At 36.3% G+C, this 15,328-nt stretch overlaps 1 protein-coding gene across 3 annotated transcripts in view; it reads right to left on the reverse strand.

Moving 5' to 3' along the window:
- Positions 1–5,013: 5,013 nt before the first annotated feature.
- Plcb1 (phospholipase C beta 1) overlaps positions 5,014–15,328 on the reverse strand; it is a 707,068-nt gene continuing 696,753 nt past the window's right edge. For 2 of the 3 annotated variants that reach the window (XM_076851538.2, XM_076851540.2), the window contains one exon: positions 5,014–8,265. In XM_076851538.2, the coding sequence (XP_076707653.2) occupies positions 8,038–8,265 (228 nt within the window). In that variant the 3' untranslated portion in view covers positions 5,014–8,037. The remainder of the gene's footprint in view (positions 8,266–15,328) is intronic. The other variant, XM_076851539.2, reaches the window with a different exon arrangement.

The raw sequence follows: 15,328 nt of genomic DNA on the forward strand, positions 1-15,328 counted from the left end.
CCTCAAATAAACTCTTCCTCCTTTACAGTTGTGTTAATCAAGTCCTTTAGTCACAGCAGCGAAAAAACTGACTAAAGCAGTTCCATAAGTCTTTTCAAGGGTGCCTTGTGGAATCTCTTTAAGCAACTGGATTTATTTTATCTTCTAAGAAACAGAAGTTTGAGCTGGTGTGGTGGTGCACATCAGTAATCCCAGCTGTTTAGGAGGCTGAGGCAGGAGGATGCAAGTTCAAAGCCAGCCTTAGCAAGTTAGTAAGGCCCTGAGCAACTTAGTGAGACCCTGGTCTCAAGATAAAAAATTAAAAAGGGCTGGGGATGTGGCTCAGTGGTTAAATATCCCTGGGTTCAATTTCTGGTACCTTCTCTCAAAAAGAATGCTCACGCAGAAGAGGGCAAAACACTGCTTCAAAAGTTAAAAACAGTTGAAGAAAATAGAATAAATCAGAGATGAAGATGAGGAGTTCAAGGGAGATTTTGGCAACAAATCCTTTATCTGTGACAATCACATCTGGAGAGAGAAAGAAATGGAAAAGCAGTTTTAAGAGATTTTGTGATGAAACAAATCTTATCTGACCCTTTTATAGAGATTTCAGTACGAATTTATCTCTTGAGCTATTTTTCTTCTTTTGAGCTATTGTTACTTTGAATACAAAGCTGCCTGGAAATTAGGCTTTTTATTGGTTAAATAAATGACTGTACAACCTTAGGTTCTTATAAACCAGGGTGCTCTGGAAAATAATAAAAAGAAAATAAGTTATGTTCTTTCATTGATTCAAAGATACATTTTTGATTTTAACCTTTCTGAAATTGGGATGAGTGTGACTTTTTTTTTTTAAGAGAGAGGTGAGAGAGAGAGAGAGAGAGAGAGAGAGAGAGAGAGAATTTTTAATATTTATTTTTTAGTTTTTGGTGGATACAACATCTTTGTTTGTATGTGGTGCTGAGGATCGAACCCGGGCCGCTGCATGCCAGGCAAGCGCACTACCACTTGAGCACATCCCCAGCCTGGATGAGTGTGACTTTATGTTTGACAAGGAATCATAGTTTAATTAGCAAGAACCTTCTTCTTTGTTATTGGTACATTTCTTATTGATATGCTGAATTTCTTGACAGCATAAGTTGGAAAACTTGTTATGAAGTTTTCTTTTTAAAGGTCAGGTGGCCAATATTTTCATTGCAACATTAAAATTTTCACTTGTGCACAATAAATTTCTATCCACTAGAGCCTCACAGGATCCCAGTGAATTCAACCCACCGTTATCAGTCAAGTTACACCAGTTTTTTGGAGAAAGAGCGAAATTTTAGTAAAATGAGTAGACAAATGACTTCCTGGATTCACATAGAAAATAAATGAAATCAGTTCCTGAAAAACGAACAGTTATTCAGTAGCCCAAGGAAGAATGATAATGGAGAAAGTTTTCCTTAAATCAGATTTGGGGTGGAAAGGCATAAATGAGACCAAGGCCACAAATCAAGAAAGGGGAACCAGATTTCAAGGTAAATTGCTATTAGGCTAAAAATGGACAAATGACACAAACAGATATTTCTCCAAGAAGACAGACATCTGATCAAGATATACAACACTATTAGGAAAGTGCAAATCAAAATCAAATTGAGATACATTTTTTTTTTTTGTCAAAAAAGACAAAAGCAAAAAGCATGAGCAAGGATGGGGAGAAACTGGAAGCTTCATACATTGCTGTGGATTTAAAGTGGCACACTACTGTGGATGACCAATTTGTAGTTCCTCAAATAAGTAAATATAGATTTTCCCATATAACCCAGCAGCTCTACTTCTAGGTATACACTCAACAGAACTAAAAACATATTTCCACCCAAAGACTTGTATACAAACATTTACAGGGGCCCTATTCAAAAGGTGGGAGCAACCCAAATGCCCATCAAGTGTGAATGAATAAAAATCCCATGTAAAAATATTATTCAAGTGTTAAAAAGAATCAAGTACTGATACATGCTATGACGTGAAGGAAACTTGATAACCTTATCCTAAGTGAAAGAAGCCAGAAACAAATGGCCACTTCTCATAAAAATCCAATTGTAGGAAATATCCAGAATAGACAAATCCACAAAGACAGAAAGCAGATTAATGGTTTATAAGTGCTGAGGAGAGAAGAGATATAAGAAGCAAGGCAATAGGAAGTGATTACTCATGGGTTATGGGGTTTTCCTTTGGAGTTCTAAAAATGTTCTGAAATTACAGAGTGACCATTGGTGAGCAACTCTGTGACTACACTAAATACCACCAAAAGGAATTTCATGTCATGTGAGTTATAATTCAGGAAAGGATTTAGTAGAAGAATAAATATCCAGAGTGCTCAAACAAATGATACTACATGAATGGCAGGGACAACAATGTCTCCTGAGTTTTCTCTTGTGGGACAAAGAGGCTGGTTGGTCCCTCTGGGATCTGAGGTGTACCTTGCTTTCTCCACCAGTGTCTCACAACCTATAATTTTATGATTGACCTCCGGTCATCAGTCACAGCTGTTTTGAATTTTGGTGTCAGTGCCATAAGTCGAAAACCAAGTGTGGATTCTGTGTGGTTGGCCGTACTTGTCCTGCTGACGTAGGGGGTGCCTAAATAATACTGCAACTTTGAGCTAATGACATATATTATTTACTTACCAAGTGTTCATTTTCTCTTTCTTAAACACTAACAGCTAGATGGGTAAATGAATTTATTAATAAAAATTGTGACATTTATCAAGTGATTACATTATAGTGAGTGTGGGGATTCAGCTGTGAATGAGACATGACATCTAACATGAAAGTGGAGGATGTATTTAAAAGGCCATTATATTGGAGTTGGCAAGTACTCTGTGTAAAAGAAAGTTCAGGATATTTGGTGAATTGGTGGCCTAATGACCACCATGAGTGACACACCACTCTGTGTCCACATTCCCCGCCCCCCCACCCCATAACATTGTTGTCTCCTTTTATTCTTTATCTGGGATTTCCTGTTGGCTTACTTTCACACACACACACACAAAATGTGGTGGAAGTAATGGTGTATGATTCTGAAGACTTAACCCTGTTTGTGTGATCTCTGGATCTTATCTCTGAGGATCCAAAATCACATGAAGCAGAGCCACGGAGGGCCAGTTGTTCCAGTAAACACCCTTGACATGTGAAAGACTTCAGCCAGGATCAGTCACCTGTCAACTTCTAGATTACAACAGAGGCATAAACAGGGCCAGTGGTGGTCAGCCAAACCCAGCTCAGGTCATCAGAGCCATCTGCCCTCACAGACCCACCTCAAATAACATGTGTTTTTGTTTTTTTTTTTCTTTTCAAACATTACAGTTTCTTGATGTTCGTGATGCAGCTATAGATAACTGATAGAGCAGGCAATGGAAGCTCAGAGAAGGGGCCTCAAAGAAGGGGCAAAGGAGGCTTCCCAGAAGAAGTGACATTTACACCATAAATGGAAAGAGTAGTAGGAGTCAGCCAGGGATAAGAGGGAACCAAGAGAAGCTTTGTTTGTGGTGGGTGAGGTGGTCTATAAGGCTGTGGGGTGATGTGTGAGGCATTCTAAGACATCAAGCTAGACAGCCAGGTAGGAACCAACTGATACATGATCTCAAACATTTATTTAAGGGTTGAACTTTATCCTTAGGACAGATGACTTTTAATACCATTAAATTTTGCTTTTGTGTTACCAGTCTAGCTGTTGTATGGGCAGAGGGTTACAGGATTACAAATTCTTAAGATAATGTTGGAAGGTGGGAGGGGATGGCAGTCTGACTGAAATACTAGGACAGGGGATAGAATCTGAGGGTTATCACAGGGTCAGATTTGATCTGATCTGATGGTCTATTGGAAAAGGGGTGAGGGATAACTGGATTAAAAATGGTTCCTACTGATGTAGAAAACAAAGGAAGTGGAGCACGTTTAAGGGGGGACACAAATTCAGTCTGGCATCTATTGCATGTGGCACATTGTATTTGCCAAAGCTGGCCATGACTTCATATTTGTTCCAACTGCCTGGCTTCTCTTTAGTGACCAACACGAGCCCGAGGTGTCACTTTGAATCTTAGAAGGGGCAGTGTCAACCCAATGAAGAAAGTCTGGCATACATGATGCATGAAACTTGAAGGCTTGGTTATAAAAATGCTGAGAGTTCCTTTCTGGAGGTCTCAGGAGCCTCAACCTTGAAACCCAGCTACCATATTATGAAATACCAGGCCATGCAGAGAGGGCATGTATGAGTGGTCTGGCCAAAGCCCCAGCTAGACTCTAGGGGAAGCACCATCGGCCACCAGTTGTGTGAGTGGATTCTAACCCCAAGCCTTCTAATCTTCCAGCTGAGGGTCTAAGATTCTTAGGTCTAAGGTCTTCGATTCTGTGGAGCAGAATCTAAGCAATTCTGTACTGGCTATCCCTGTTCTGCTCTCTCTGAATTCCTCACTCCAGTGAGTCAAGAGTTATAAAAGATCATTCTTACTGTTGGAGCCATGCATTTGGAGTCATTTGTATTACAGCAATACATAACAGACACACTGCACTTGGGGAAGCCTTTGGGACCTTGACCTTGAACTCACATGTGCATTTCTTTTCCTATCAAAGTTGCAGACTGTTTCATAAGAAAACTTACATCAAGCGCTCTCTGACAGTTCTTTTACTTGCCACTATTTGTCAAAAAAAAAAAAAAAAAAAAAAAAAAAATCAAACTTTGTTTTGCCTTCCTTAGGGAGAAAGGGAGAGAGAAAGATAAGAAGGAAGGAGGGGAGGATCTCTATCATGAAAATGGTGGCCAGGGCAATACCATTCCTGGGTGGAGCACAGTGGATGGCACTAGTGACAGCTATGCCCCGGCACGGGTACTGTAGGATCCTGATTGCCTGTACAGGCCCTTCTGTGTTCCATCAGGGTGGGCAATATAGCCCTAAAGATTGGCAAGATGCCTGCTCCCACTATTCTCCCTGTGTAAAGAAGGCTGGCTCTGACCCCAAGAAATAACAGCTGGGTTGTGTTAAGAAATTTTTATTGTTTCCTTTGGATTTGTGATGAAAGCACATAAAATTACAAGTGGAAGAAACATCATGCCACAAAATTGCATAGAATTATTACAAAAATGTGAATTATGCATTTTAAATAATTGAAGATAGAAGAACCGAAATATGTACATTTTAAGAGCTTCAAATACTTTGTCCTATCTCTTTTTTTTTTCTTCTTAAAAGGCAAAAGTCACAAAGTCCAATCTGTCACGAACAATATTAATACAATGCACAAGCGCAACATTAAATTCAAAGGAATGCAAGCAGTGGCCCTTTTTTGAGAATTATTTAATGATTGCTTATCTATTAGAGGAGCATTGGTTCATGTATGGTGGTATTGAAATGTTGAAATGTTAAAAACCAAAACACATGGCATGTCATTAGAACTTTGAAAATTGGTTTACACGGCCAAAACCACACCATTCTCAGTAGTGTAAAGGTGTCAGGGACACAATCTAATTTAATACACGACTCTACTTTCTATTATAGGAAAAACCACAGTACAGAGTTTCACACATTCAACAAAGAACAAGGCAAATACATAAAGGCACAAAAACTGCACATCATATAGACCCTTTTCTTTATCTTTTTTTGTCTATTTTCAAGTAATATTAATATTATTAAATGATAATATCACTGTAGTAGTTTCAATGATGCAAGACACACAGTGTTACACACTACCCCACAACTGCAAAAAGTGTCATTGTACAGATATAAAAATGTGATTACAGTTAATGGCCAAATACAAACGCATTGTAAAATGACTAGAATCACTAAGATAATTAAATCCAGCTACCAAAACAGTTTTGTGTAAGTCAAGGTTATTCAACCTTAGCCTATCTCTGGACTAAAATGTGATACAGCATCCTGCAATAATTACCATTGTGTTTGGTTATGAAAGCTATTATCGATTCATTCTTCTGCAATTTTAGACAGTCTGTAATTTTGTTTATAAAAAAGCAGCATTCAATTTTGACCATCCTTGCCTCTTTATGCCTTCCTTTCAAAGTGCAAAGGTAGAATGATTTAGAAAGATTTTTCTTTCAGTGAAAGTTAAGTTTTATTAAGTATCTAATTAACACTCTAAATCCTTCAGATCAAAATATAATCATCTCCAAAGGGGATGTGATGTTCCCCCTCGTGTCTCACTAGATGTGTTTTCTTAATCAAATGGTTTTTCCTCATATCTGAAGTAAGCCTTCATTTTGATTAAAACTTAATTATGATCCCTAGTTATTGCTTAAAGTTAAATAAAATAATTTCCATAAAAATATTAAAATTTTGAAACACAACTTTCAGGACACAACTGGTTTTTGCATTGTAAAATGTTTTTCTAAGCCACAACCAGAGAGGTTTATTTTAAAATAAAGAAAGCTGTGAATGTTTTGCTTCTGGGCTTTATCTTCAATGTTCTTTGTATCACTCTCTAAATTATATTTTGAAATATAATTATTCTTTCTTACTTTCAATAATGGTTTTGATCAGTTTTACCATGATATAATTTGTTTCTCTAATGCCATTTAAAATAGGAACTTAAAAGACACAGTTAAGTGAATTAAATGTACATACTAGATACATAATGAAAAGTTTTTATGTTAGAATAAGATTGAAATCAATTAGAGTTAAACATTATGGAAGATAGAAATAAATTTCCAAGTAAGTGTCCAATACACTTTTGTATATACTGGCCATTAAAATAAGCTGAAAATCTGGTCTTAAATCCAATTTTTGATCCTTACAAAATATTTACCAAATTCTTAAGTTCTAAATCTTCCTCAACTTACACCAACAACTCCATCAATTGTTTCTTAGCATGTCCATATAATTTAATATCCATCAATCTAAATGTTTGACCCTTTTCGTATCTAACCATTTATCCCTGAAATTGGTTTTAAGTCTTGTGGAAGAGATTTGGGTCATTGCCAATTAATAAAGACACATCTATACTCAACACACACATATGTGGCCGAGTGCATACACAAAAACATGGAATATGTATATATATATATATATATATATATATATATATATATATGTATATAATATACATATATATATAATTATACATGGGTCTGTGTATTCTTTTGATAAATAGTTAATCTTCCTCTCTCTATTAAAAATAAATGAACCATAAAAAATATCAGACAGCAAAATAACCCTGGAACCTGTTTATTCTAGTTGAATTTCTGTTTAACACATATCAGCTCAATTCTTTTTGTTTAACAGAACAGACCTGTTGTAGCTATTTGACATTCATTTCAGGCCAACAGCCAATGAATATCCAGACTTCGAGTGCAAATAGTCAATTCAGATAACACACTGCCTGAAAATGTGCAGCCAACTTGCTCATGCAGCCAAATGTACAATCCATATTGCTAAGTCTTGGGATGGCTTCACTGGGTAAGGATACAATCAAGTGATTTTGTTTTGCAAAAGAGAAAACCAGCTTATTTGAATCACTATGGTATCTAATAAAGCCATGTCAGCAACAGATACTGATGCCTCTATGATAAATAAATTAGCAAACTGCAAGCCACCCGTGCTTGCAAAGCAAAGGATGAAACCATTTAATATGCATATGAACTTGAAGACATTGAGGGGCAGCTAGGAAAAAAAATGCTCAAAGTCAGATGATCAATAGTGTTAAATAGTGCTATGCATTTCTCAATCTATTTCTATTACTTTGAAATACTTTACACCGGAGTTTCAAATAAAAACAGGAGCTTGAAGTTTCTTCAAAGAAGATACTTTCTGTCATTTAATGTTCCATAGAGCCTGGGAGTTGCCTGCTTTGAATTTACTATTAGAAAGAAAACAAAATCCCACATACATGCATTCTTCACTGCAGTATTTTCTGCATGACACCTGGAGCCTGGCCATGAAACCTCTGTATGGATCCTTCTGGAACTCTCCATTTGGTGTTGAATTTAGGCTAAGGGATGCTTCTCAGGAAGATGGTCCTGGGCAGTGATCTTTAGAAGAGAGAGTTCAATGGAGCTTGAGTGGCTTAGCAGAAGCAATCACAGAGGAGTATCAAACTCTTTTCCTGGGTTCTCTCCTTCCACCTCCTCACTGGAGGGAGGCTTGTGGTTCACTTTTCCAGGGTCAGAGGCCAAGGAGGGAGGGGCAGAACTGTGATTGCTGTCTTCACTGATCTTCCCTTTCATGGCTTCCTGCACAAATTCCAAAATTTCCAGGGGCAATCTTTTGAACTTGTCTTGGTATTCTTGCTCCAACTCCATCTGTAGCTAGGAGACATCAAGAGAGGAGAACGATTTAAGATCATTTAGATTTCTATGCCCATCCACGTGGAAACTCTTTGAAAGAGATATATGAAGGATAGGGAGAAGAATAAATTAATTCAAAATTCATTCACTGGTCACTTATAGAGATGATTAAAAACAGAGTTTATCTGGACATACCATTTGTCTATAGCTGAAAGTCAAGTTTGATGGGGCTAAAAAATTTGGACTAGGATAAATAAGTACATCTATAAACACACACATATGCATGTTTGAAAAAACTTTATAGAAGTCATAAACAATGATCAACACTTAGAGGTTGAAAGCCATTGATAGCTGAGACAATCAAAGTCAACCATGAATTGGGCTGGGGAGCTCAGAAGCAACTGGGGTAGACAGAGTGACAGAGGGGCTTTCACAGGCTGCTGCTTCAGCCAGAGGCTGAGAAGGCATTGCTAGATGCTTTTGTTTTGTTTTGTTTTATTAATTTACTTTTTGAGTGCTAGAGATTAAACCTAGGGCTTCACACAGGCTAAGCATACACTCTGTCACTTGCCCCATGGGTCCTTTTAAAAGGAAAAGTCTGAGGGTCTGTAGCTTAGCATGCATGGAAACTTAGCTTAGCATGCATGGGTTTGATTCCCCAGCATCTCTCTCTCTCTCTCTCTCTCTCTCACACACACACACACACAACACACACACACATACACACACATACACACAAATTTTAAAAAATGAAAGAAAAAGAAACGGTGCATTTTACAAAGTGAACCCACTCCTGTAACCAACATTTACTTTTATTTGTACATTTTTTCCATTTATTATTGTGATTCCCTTCTCATTATAGTTTTTGTTTTTGAACTTATCTATTTTATGCCCTGGAGAATTCTCAGACTTTAGAATGTCAGGGAAATCCTTCTGCACATACAGACTTGCATGCCAGTCCTAATCGTAAAATAGTTGTAAAGCTGGTGCTCCTGGGTAGAAGTGGGGCAAAGATGGCTACTGGGAAGTTCTGCTGTCTGAACCCAAATGAAAACCCCAAATTTGAAACACAATTTTCTCTATGGGCTCACTGATATGCAGGGAGCTTAATCTCAGAACATGTGAAACCACATGGTTTTTCTCCCCTCTCATTAGTCTTGAGGCAACTTTTCTTAAGAGGTGTCCTTAGTATCTTTAAGTAATTTCTCTCCATGCTTCTCAATAACAACATGCAACATGATCTCCATGCAACATGATCTGAGTGCACCTTAAAGGTGTACCTGTGGGGTCTTGGCCTTGATTCTGATTCAGGAGGCGTTGGGTGGAGCCTGAGGCCATGAATTTCTTGGCAGCTCTGGGTGATGCTGATGCAGGTGATCTATTTAGGCTACTCTGATTATCTCCCTGTCTGAGTTCTACTTGAGGACCCCATTATACCTTTTGTCTTGATCCTGGCTGTATATCTTCCACTGGCAGTTTTCAGTTTAGTCTCTGGGACTTGCCCTGACCACTGGAATGTTCAGAGTGAAGTCAATCCTCCGGACATCTGCCCCTCTAGGTCTGGACAGTGTCAGCTGCTGAACAATATCCTCTAATTCAACTCCTTTCACTCTTGCTTCCATGCCAGAGGAATTTTGCTAAGTCTTGTTTTTTAGTCTTTATTAACTAATCTCTATAATTCTAAAATGCTCAAATTTCTGAAATCCAGAAATTTCTGGTAAATTTGTGGCAAACTCATTGGCATTATTTATTTTCCTTCATGTACTATTCATGCTCATCCATCTGTCCCCCTCTTTCTTTCCTCCCTTCTTTTCTCCCTTCTTTCTGTTATGAGGACTTTAACCCAGGTTGATTTACCGCTGAGCTATATCCCTAGTCATTTTCATTTTGGGACAGGGTCTCCATAAGTTGCTGAAGCTGGCCTTAAACTTGCAATCTTCCTGCCTTGGCCTCCCAAATTGCTGGGATTATAGGCATGAGCCACCTTGATGTTATAGATGCCCTTAATTGCAAACAAATTAATTAGTTTGGAGGCTTCTCTGGAGCTTGGTGCTCTTGGTACAAGCATCATGTTATCTCTCTAAAAATCAGAAAAGCTCTGAATTCTGAAAGACAACAGGCTCCAAGAATCACAAATAATGGATACTGGATTGTCGCATCACACGACTAAACCCATCAGGGTCACTCCAAGTGAATTTGGAAACTAAATAAAGACACAGACACAGAAAGTACCTTTCCTTTGGGTTCAGTGACCGCTCCTCAGCCACAGATCCCACAAGGAGGGCAAGGAAGGCAAGAAAGAGTGCAAGGAGCATGTGCTGAACCCTTTTATTGGGGAGAAGCCATTCAAATGAGGCAAGGGGTCTGGTTTTAGAGGGTTGAGTCTAACTTCATGTGTCTTGTTGTCAGCAGGTTGACTGACATCTAGGAAGGCCATGCCCATCTCATGTGCTGTGTGGGGATCATAGGCAGAGCCAAGGAAAAGACGCTTATGTTGCTGACCAAACAGAGGGGTAACACCCGTTCAGTCCACCCTTTGCGCTCAATGCTCATAGTTCAACACACCCAGCCCATGGCTGGCTTGCCACATCTCCACACTCTCATTGCTCAAAACTAAAGGGTGCTTGATTGCCATGTGGCAGCTCTAGACACTGGATTGCGTTCAAATGATTTTTTTCACCACATTAAAAGTCGAATAAAGTTATAATTTAGTCACAATTGAGTCAATGATTTAAATTGTTAAAGATTATTATTATAATTAAATTACCAAAATTAAGTCTTTATTAGAATTTAATGACTAAAAATATTTAAAAGTGATACTTTGGTATTTTTCCCCATGTTTTAGTGTTCTTTTTTTAATGTTTTAAAAAGAAACAGCACTCATCAAGCACCATGGGGTCATGTTCTCCAATGACTGTTAACCTAGAAAAATTGGCTGGGGTTGTGGCTCAGTGGTAGAGCGCTTGCCTTGCACGTGTGAGGCCCTGGATTCGATCCTCAGCACCACATATAAATAAATAAATAAATAAAATACAGGTATTATGTCCATCTAAAACTAAAAATTATTTTTTTAAAAAAGTATCTGATAAGAATGTCTTAGCCTGAGTATTGAAAGCAAATTATTCTCTTCAAATATAAAATGCAGAGTATTTATGAATATATTGTGCTATAGCCCAAGGATATACTAGGATGCCCACAGCTCTGATGGAACAGAAGCACCATGAACACAGTCCCACCCTCTGTGTCCTGCAAGCAAATCACTGGAGGCTCAAAGACAAGAATATAATTACCAACTCTCTCTCCTGCCCCAACAATTTGTAAGGAAGGGGGACTTTGACAATGTCTCCCTCTTTAGCATGAGTGAAGTCTCGGTCTGGTTTGACATCTTCCAATTATTACCATTCCAGTCTTATCCATTTGTTTCAATTTCAGTTCAGCCATATATGCGATTAGTTTCATTTCCAAGGCAGGTAGGGAAATGGTAAAGGACTCTGTTTTCAGAACACAGTAGATAACATTTCCATTGAATTTGGACCAGGGAACTTTTAAACAATGACATATTTATTTGACAGAGCAGGCAATTTTTCTAGGTTAACAGTCGTTGGTGAACATGACCCCATGGTGCTTGATAAGTGCTGTTTCTTTTTAAAAATATTTAAAAAAAGAACATGAAAACATGGGGAAAAATACCAAATTATCACTTTTAAATATTTTTAGTAATTAAATTCTACTAAAGACTTAATTTGGGTAATTTAATTATAATAATGATCTTTAACAATTTAAATCATTGACTCAATTGTGGCTAAATTATAACTTTATCAGACTTTTCCTTTTATCATGAGGCAGTAATAGATTTCATTGTATTCTAAACTAGGTCACTGCTTCATAGTTTATTTGAAATGCCATATATTTCACTCTTTTTAAAAAGACATTCAGTTATTAAGTTAATTTCAAAACTGTATTTACTATTGGATGCTAAGTTAGAAGTCTTGATTTTTTTGCTTCTTGTAAATGAAATAATTGTTCATTTTGAGAAAATATGAAAATTATGCAGAGCAATATCTGTCTCCATTTTAAAAAAGCCCTATCTATCAATAGTCTAGAGCTTTTCCAGCTCAAGTGTTGCAACTTGTGTTTGCTAGGATCAGGAAAGTCATGAAAGTGAGAGAAACAGAAGGAGTGGTAAAGTCAGGGGTCCTAGAGAAGACACACCCTATCTGATACAGGTATCAAAATACCCTGTTCTAGCTGATGCTTGTCAGAGTCTCGTTTTACAAGAAAAGTCAGAAATTCAAATCTTCATGTAAAATCAACTCATGTATTTATTGTTGATTATCAACTGAAATTACACTTTGAACTCAAAGATGTTTTCTCGGCATTTATTTATTTATTTATTGTGCAGTACTAAGATCAAACCCAGGCCTTGACCATACCAAGCAAGTAAGTGCATCACCAATGAGTGACAACCCCAGACTCTCCAAAGATATTTGCAAACATTGAACAATAATCTAATATTATTTATAAGAAGAAAAATATACATAGCTAGAAACTTCACTTTTGGTAATCTAGTTTATGGAAAATAAAGGTACCAAGACATAAGGTTGGAGGTACTAGGATACTTAATTCAGAATTTCTCTCGGAAAAACAAAACAAAATCAAACATAACAATAAAAAATCCCAAAACAACACTTGAAAATAATTTTCACTTATATCTATTGCTATATTTTTTGTTACATCTTTTGAAATGTTTTAGACCTCATGACATTTCACCCACAAATACTGTAGCACACATATTAAAATAAAGATATTTTCTGACATGAAAATATCATATCACTTAAAGAAAATTCATAATAGTTACTTAATATTATCTAAGACTCACTTTTGTTCAAAATTTCCCTTCCAAATTAACCCTTCCAAATCTCTTCTAGCTCATCTTTTTAGATCAAAACCCCAAATTAGTGTATTACATTTAGTTATTATGTCAGTTTAATTTTTCCCATGTGAACCCATGAAATATTTACTGCTTTAGGTTTCTTATGACTTGGATTTTAGTAAAAGGTTTGTCAATTTTCTTATAATAGAGCACCCTTATTCTGAATTTTTCTGATTATTTGTTTGTGCTGTTGCTCCTTGAAACTTTTATTTCTTATAAACTAGAAGTTAAGGCTATAAGCTTGATTAGATGGAGATTAAACATTTGTTCTGGCAAGAATATTCAATAGACATTATTTTACATCTCATATTACAAAGTGTTGGTGGGTGTATAGTTTCAGAGATGCTGTCTGATCATTTAGATAAAGTGATAAATACAATATTTTGATTTTGATTAAGACATGGTTTTGCCTTTACAATTGGCAGTTATTCTATGGGGTCAAACTCTGGATCCATGTAAAATTTCCTTCATACCCTCAAATGGAACTGATGATTCTTGGCTATGTCACTGGGCATAAATGTTAATTTTCTAATTATTTCATATATAATTGGCATTCTTCTGCAAAGAAGAGCTTTCCTTCATTTATGCAGATGAAATTAAATTCTCTCTTAAAAGATTGGGTAAATTTTAATTCCTTTCCTGTAATTACACATTTTTCTAAGGAAGGAGTTAAGAAAATAATCATTTCAAAAAATGACAAATGAGTGTTCTTTTCCTTCTCTTTCTTGAAAATAATGAGAGACAATAATTTTTTATTTATTCCTTGGTTTTAAATCAGTAGCAGTCATGGTTCTTTTGGATGTTCAAATTGTCTTGAGTTGGATCAGTGGGAGCCCATTCAGGTAGCTCCTAGGTCCTTTTGAAAGCCCCTAGTGGGTTTCCTTTCTTGTTTGGTATAATACAATATCCCAGACATTCTTATATTTCCTTTGCTCCAGTCCTGAAATCACCTGCTTTTCCAAGGAGCTTGGTTCCTTGTGAAGAAGTCATTAATAAACCAAGTTCAGGATCCTAAAAGTGTTCATTGTTCCCAGTACATCTCAGTAGACTGTTAGGAAATATGCTATGAAAAGTTCTCATTACATACTACTATTTCAAACTTAAATGTAATATTATATTTTTCTTAACCTTCTTGCTTTTATATTTGTATACCTTTTACTTCCAATGAAAATTTTGCTCCCTAACAGCATTAGCATGTTTACTCATATGCTTAAGTTAAAATATACAGAAATAGTTTCAACACTGCTGTATATATTTAAAGTTTAATTCCTCACAGTATTTTAACCCTTTCAAACACTATCTCCTGGCCTTTGGAAGATAGACATGATAATATATTACTTTAATAATCCTGCTGAAACTATTTTGAAATTTATTGGTAAAGATAATGGAAAACATCAAAACCAAAAAATAAGCAGAAGCATATCTGTAAAACAAATAAGGTTTCCAGTTTTATAAAATGATTTAACCAAACAAATGTAGTCTAATAAATGGCTTTGAAAACAGGGAGAAATAATTATAATATAGTATGTAATGTAATTATCATAACATCATGATTAATGTAAAAAGGATGCCCACAGTTGGATGTATACTGTGATTATAGTTGTAAGAATACTTTTTAAGAATTTAGAACTACTTTGAAAGGAAACAGTACAATATAAATTCTGTGGGGATTATGTATATTTTTATTTTTTCTACTTCTTATTTTTATGGTAATGTGACTTTTATTTTTAACATAAAGTAGCATTCTAAAATGAAACAAAAATCTAATATTTTTTAAGACACACACACAAAAATGCAGAATTCTTAATGTGGGACACCGTGTCCAGGACAATTTTGTGAAGAATTATTGTCAGCAAAATAGTATTTTAACTTCAATGTCATCAGTGAGATGATGAGAGTATATTTAAAACAATGGGAAAAACATTTACCAAATATATCCATAGATTGTGTGGTTTCAAAATTAGCCTGAGCAACCTTGTAAGCCCTCTTCTTATTTTTAGAATAATCTCATAAATTTTTACCTTATCCAAGAATAGAAATAACAGGGTCCTATGAAAAGTACAGAGAGAGGTCAGTCAAGTTACCGAGGATTGTGTGCCATTTGGGAAAATTGGATTGTATTATAAATCCTAACCAATCCAGTTTTTGCTT

Source organism: Callospermophilus lateralis, chromosome 3 (genome assembly GCF_048772815.1).
Source record: "Callospermophilus lateralis isolate mCalLat2 chromosome 3, mCalLat2.hap1, whole genome shotgun sequence".
NCBI classification, from domain to species: domain Eukaryota; kingdom Metazoa; phylum Chordata; class Mammalia; order Rodentia; family Sciuridae; genus Callospermophilus; species Callospermophilus lateralis.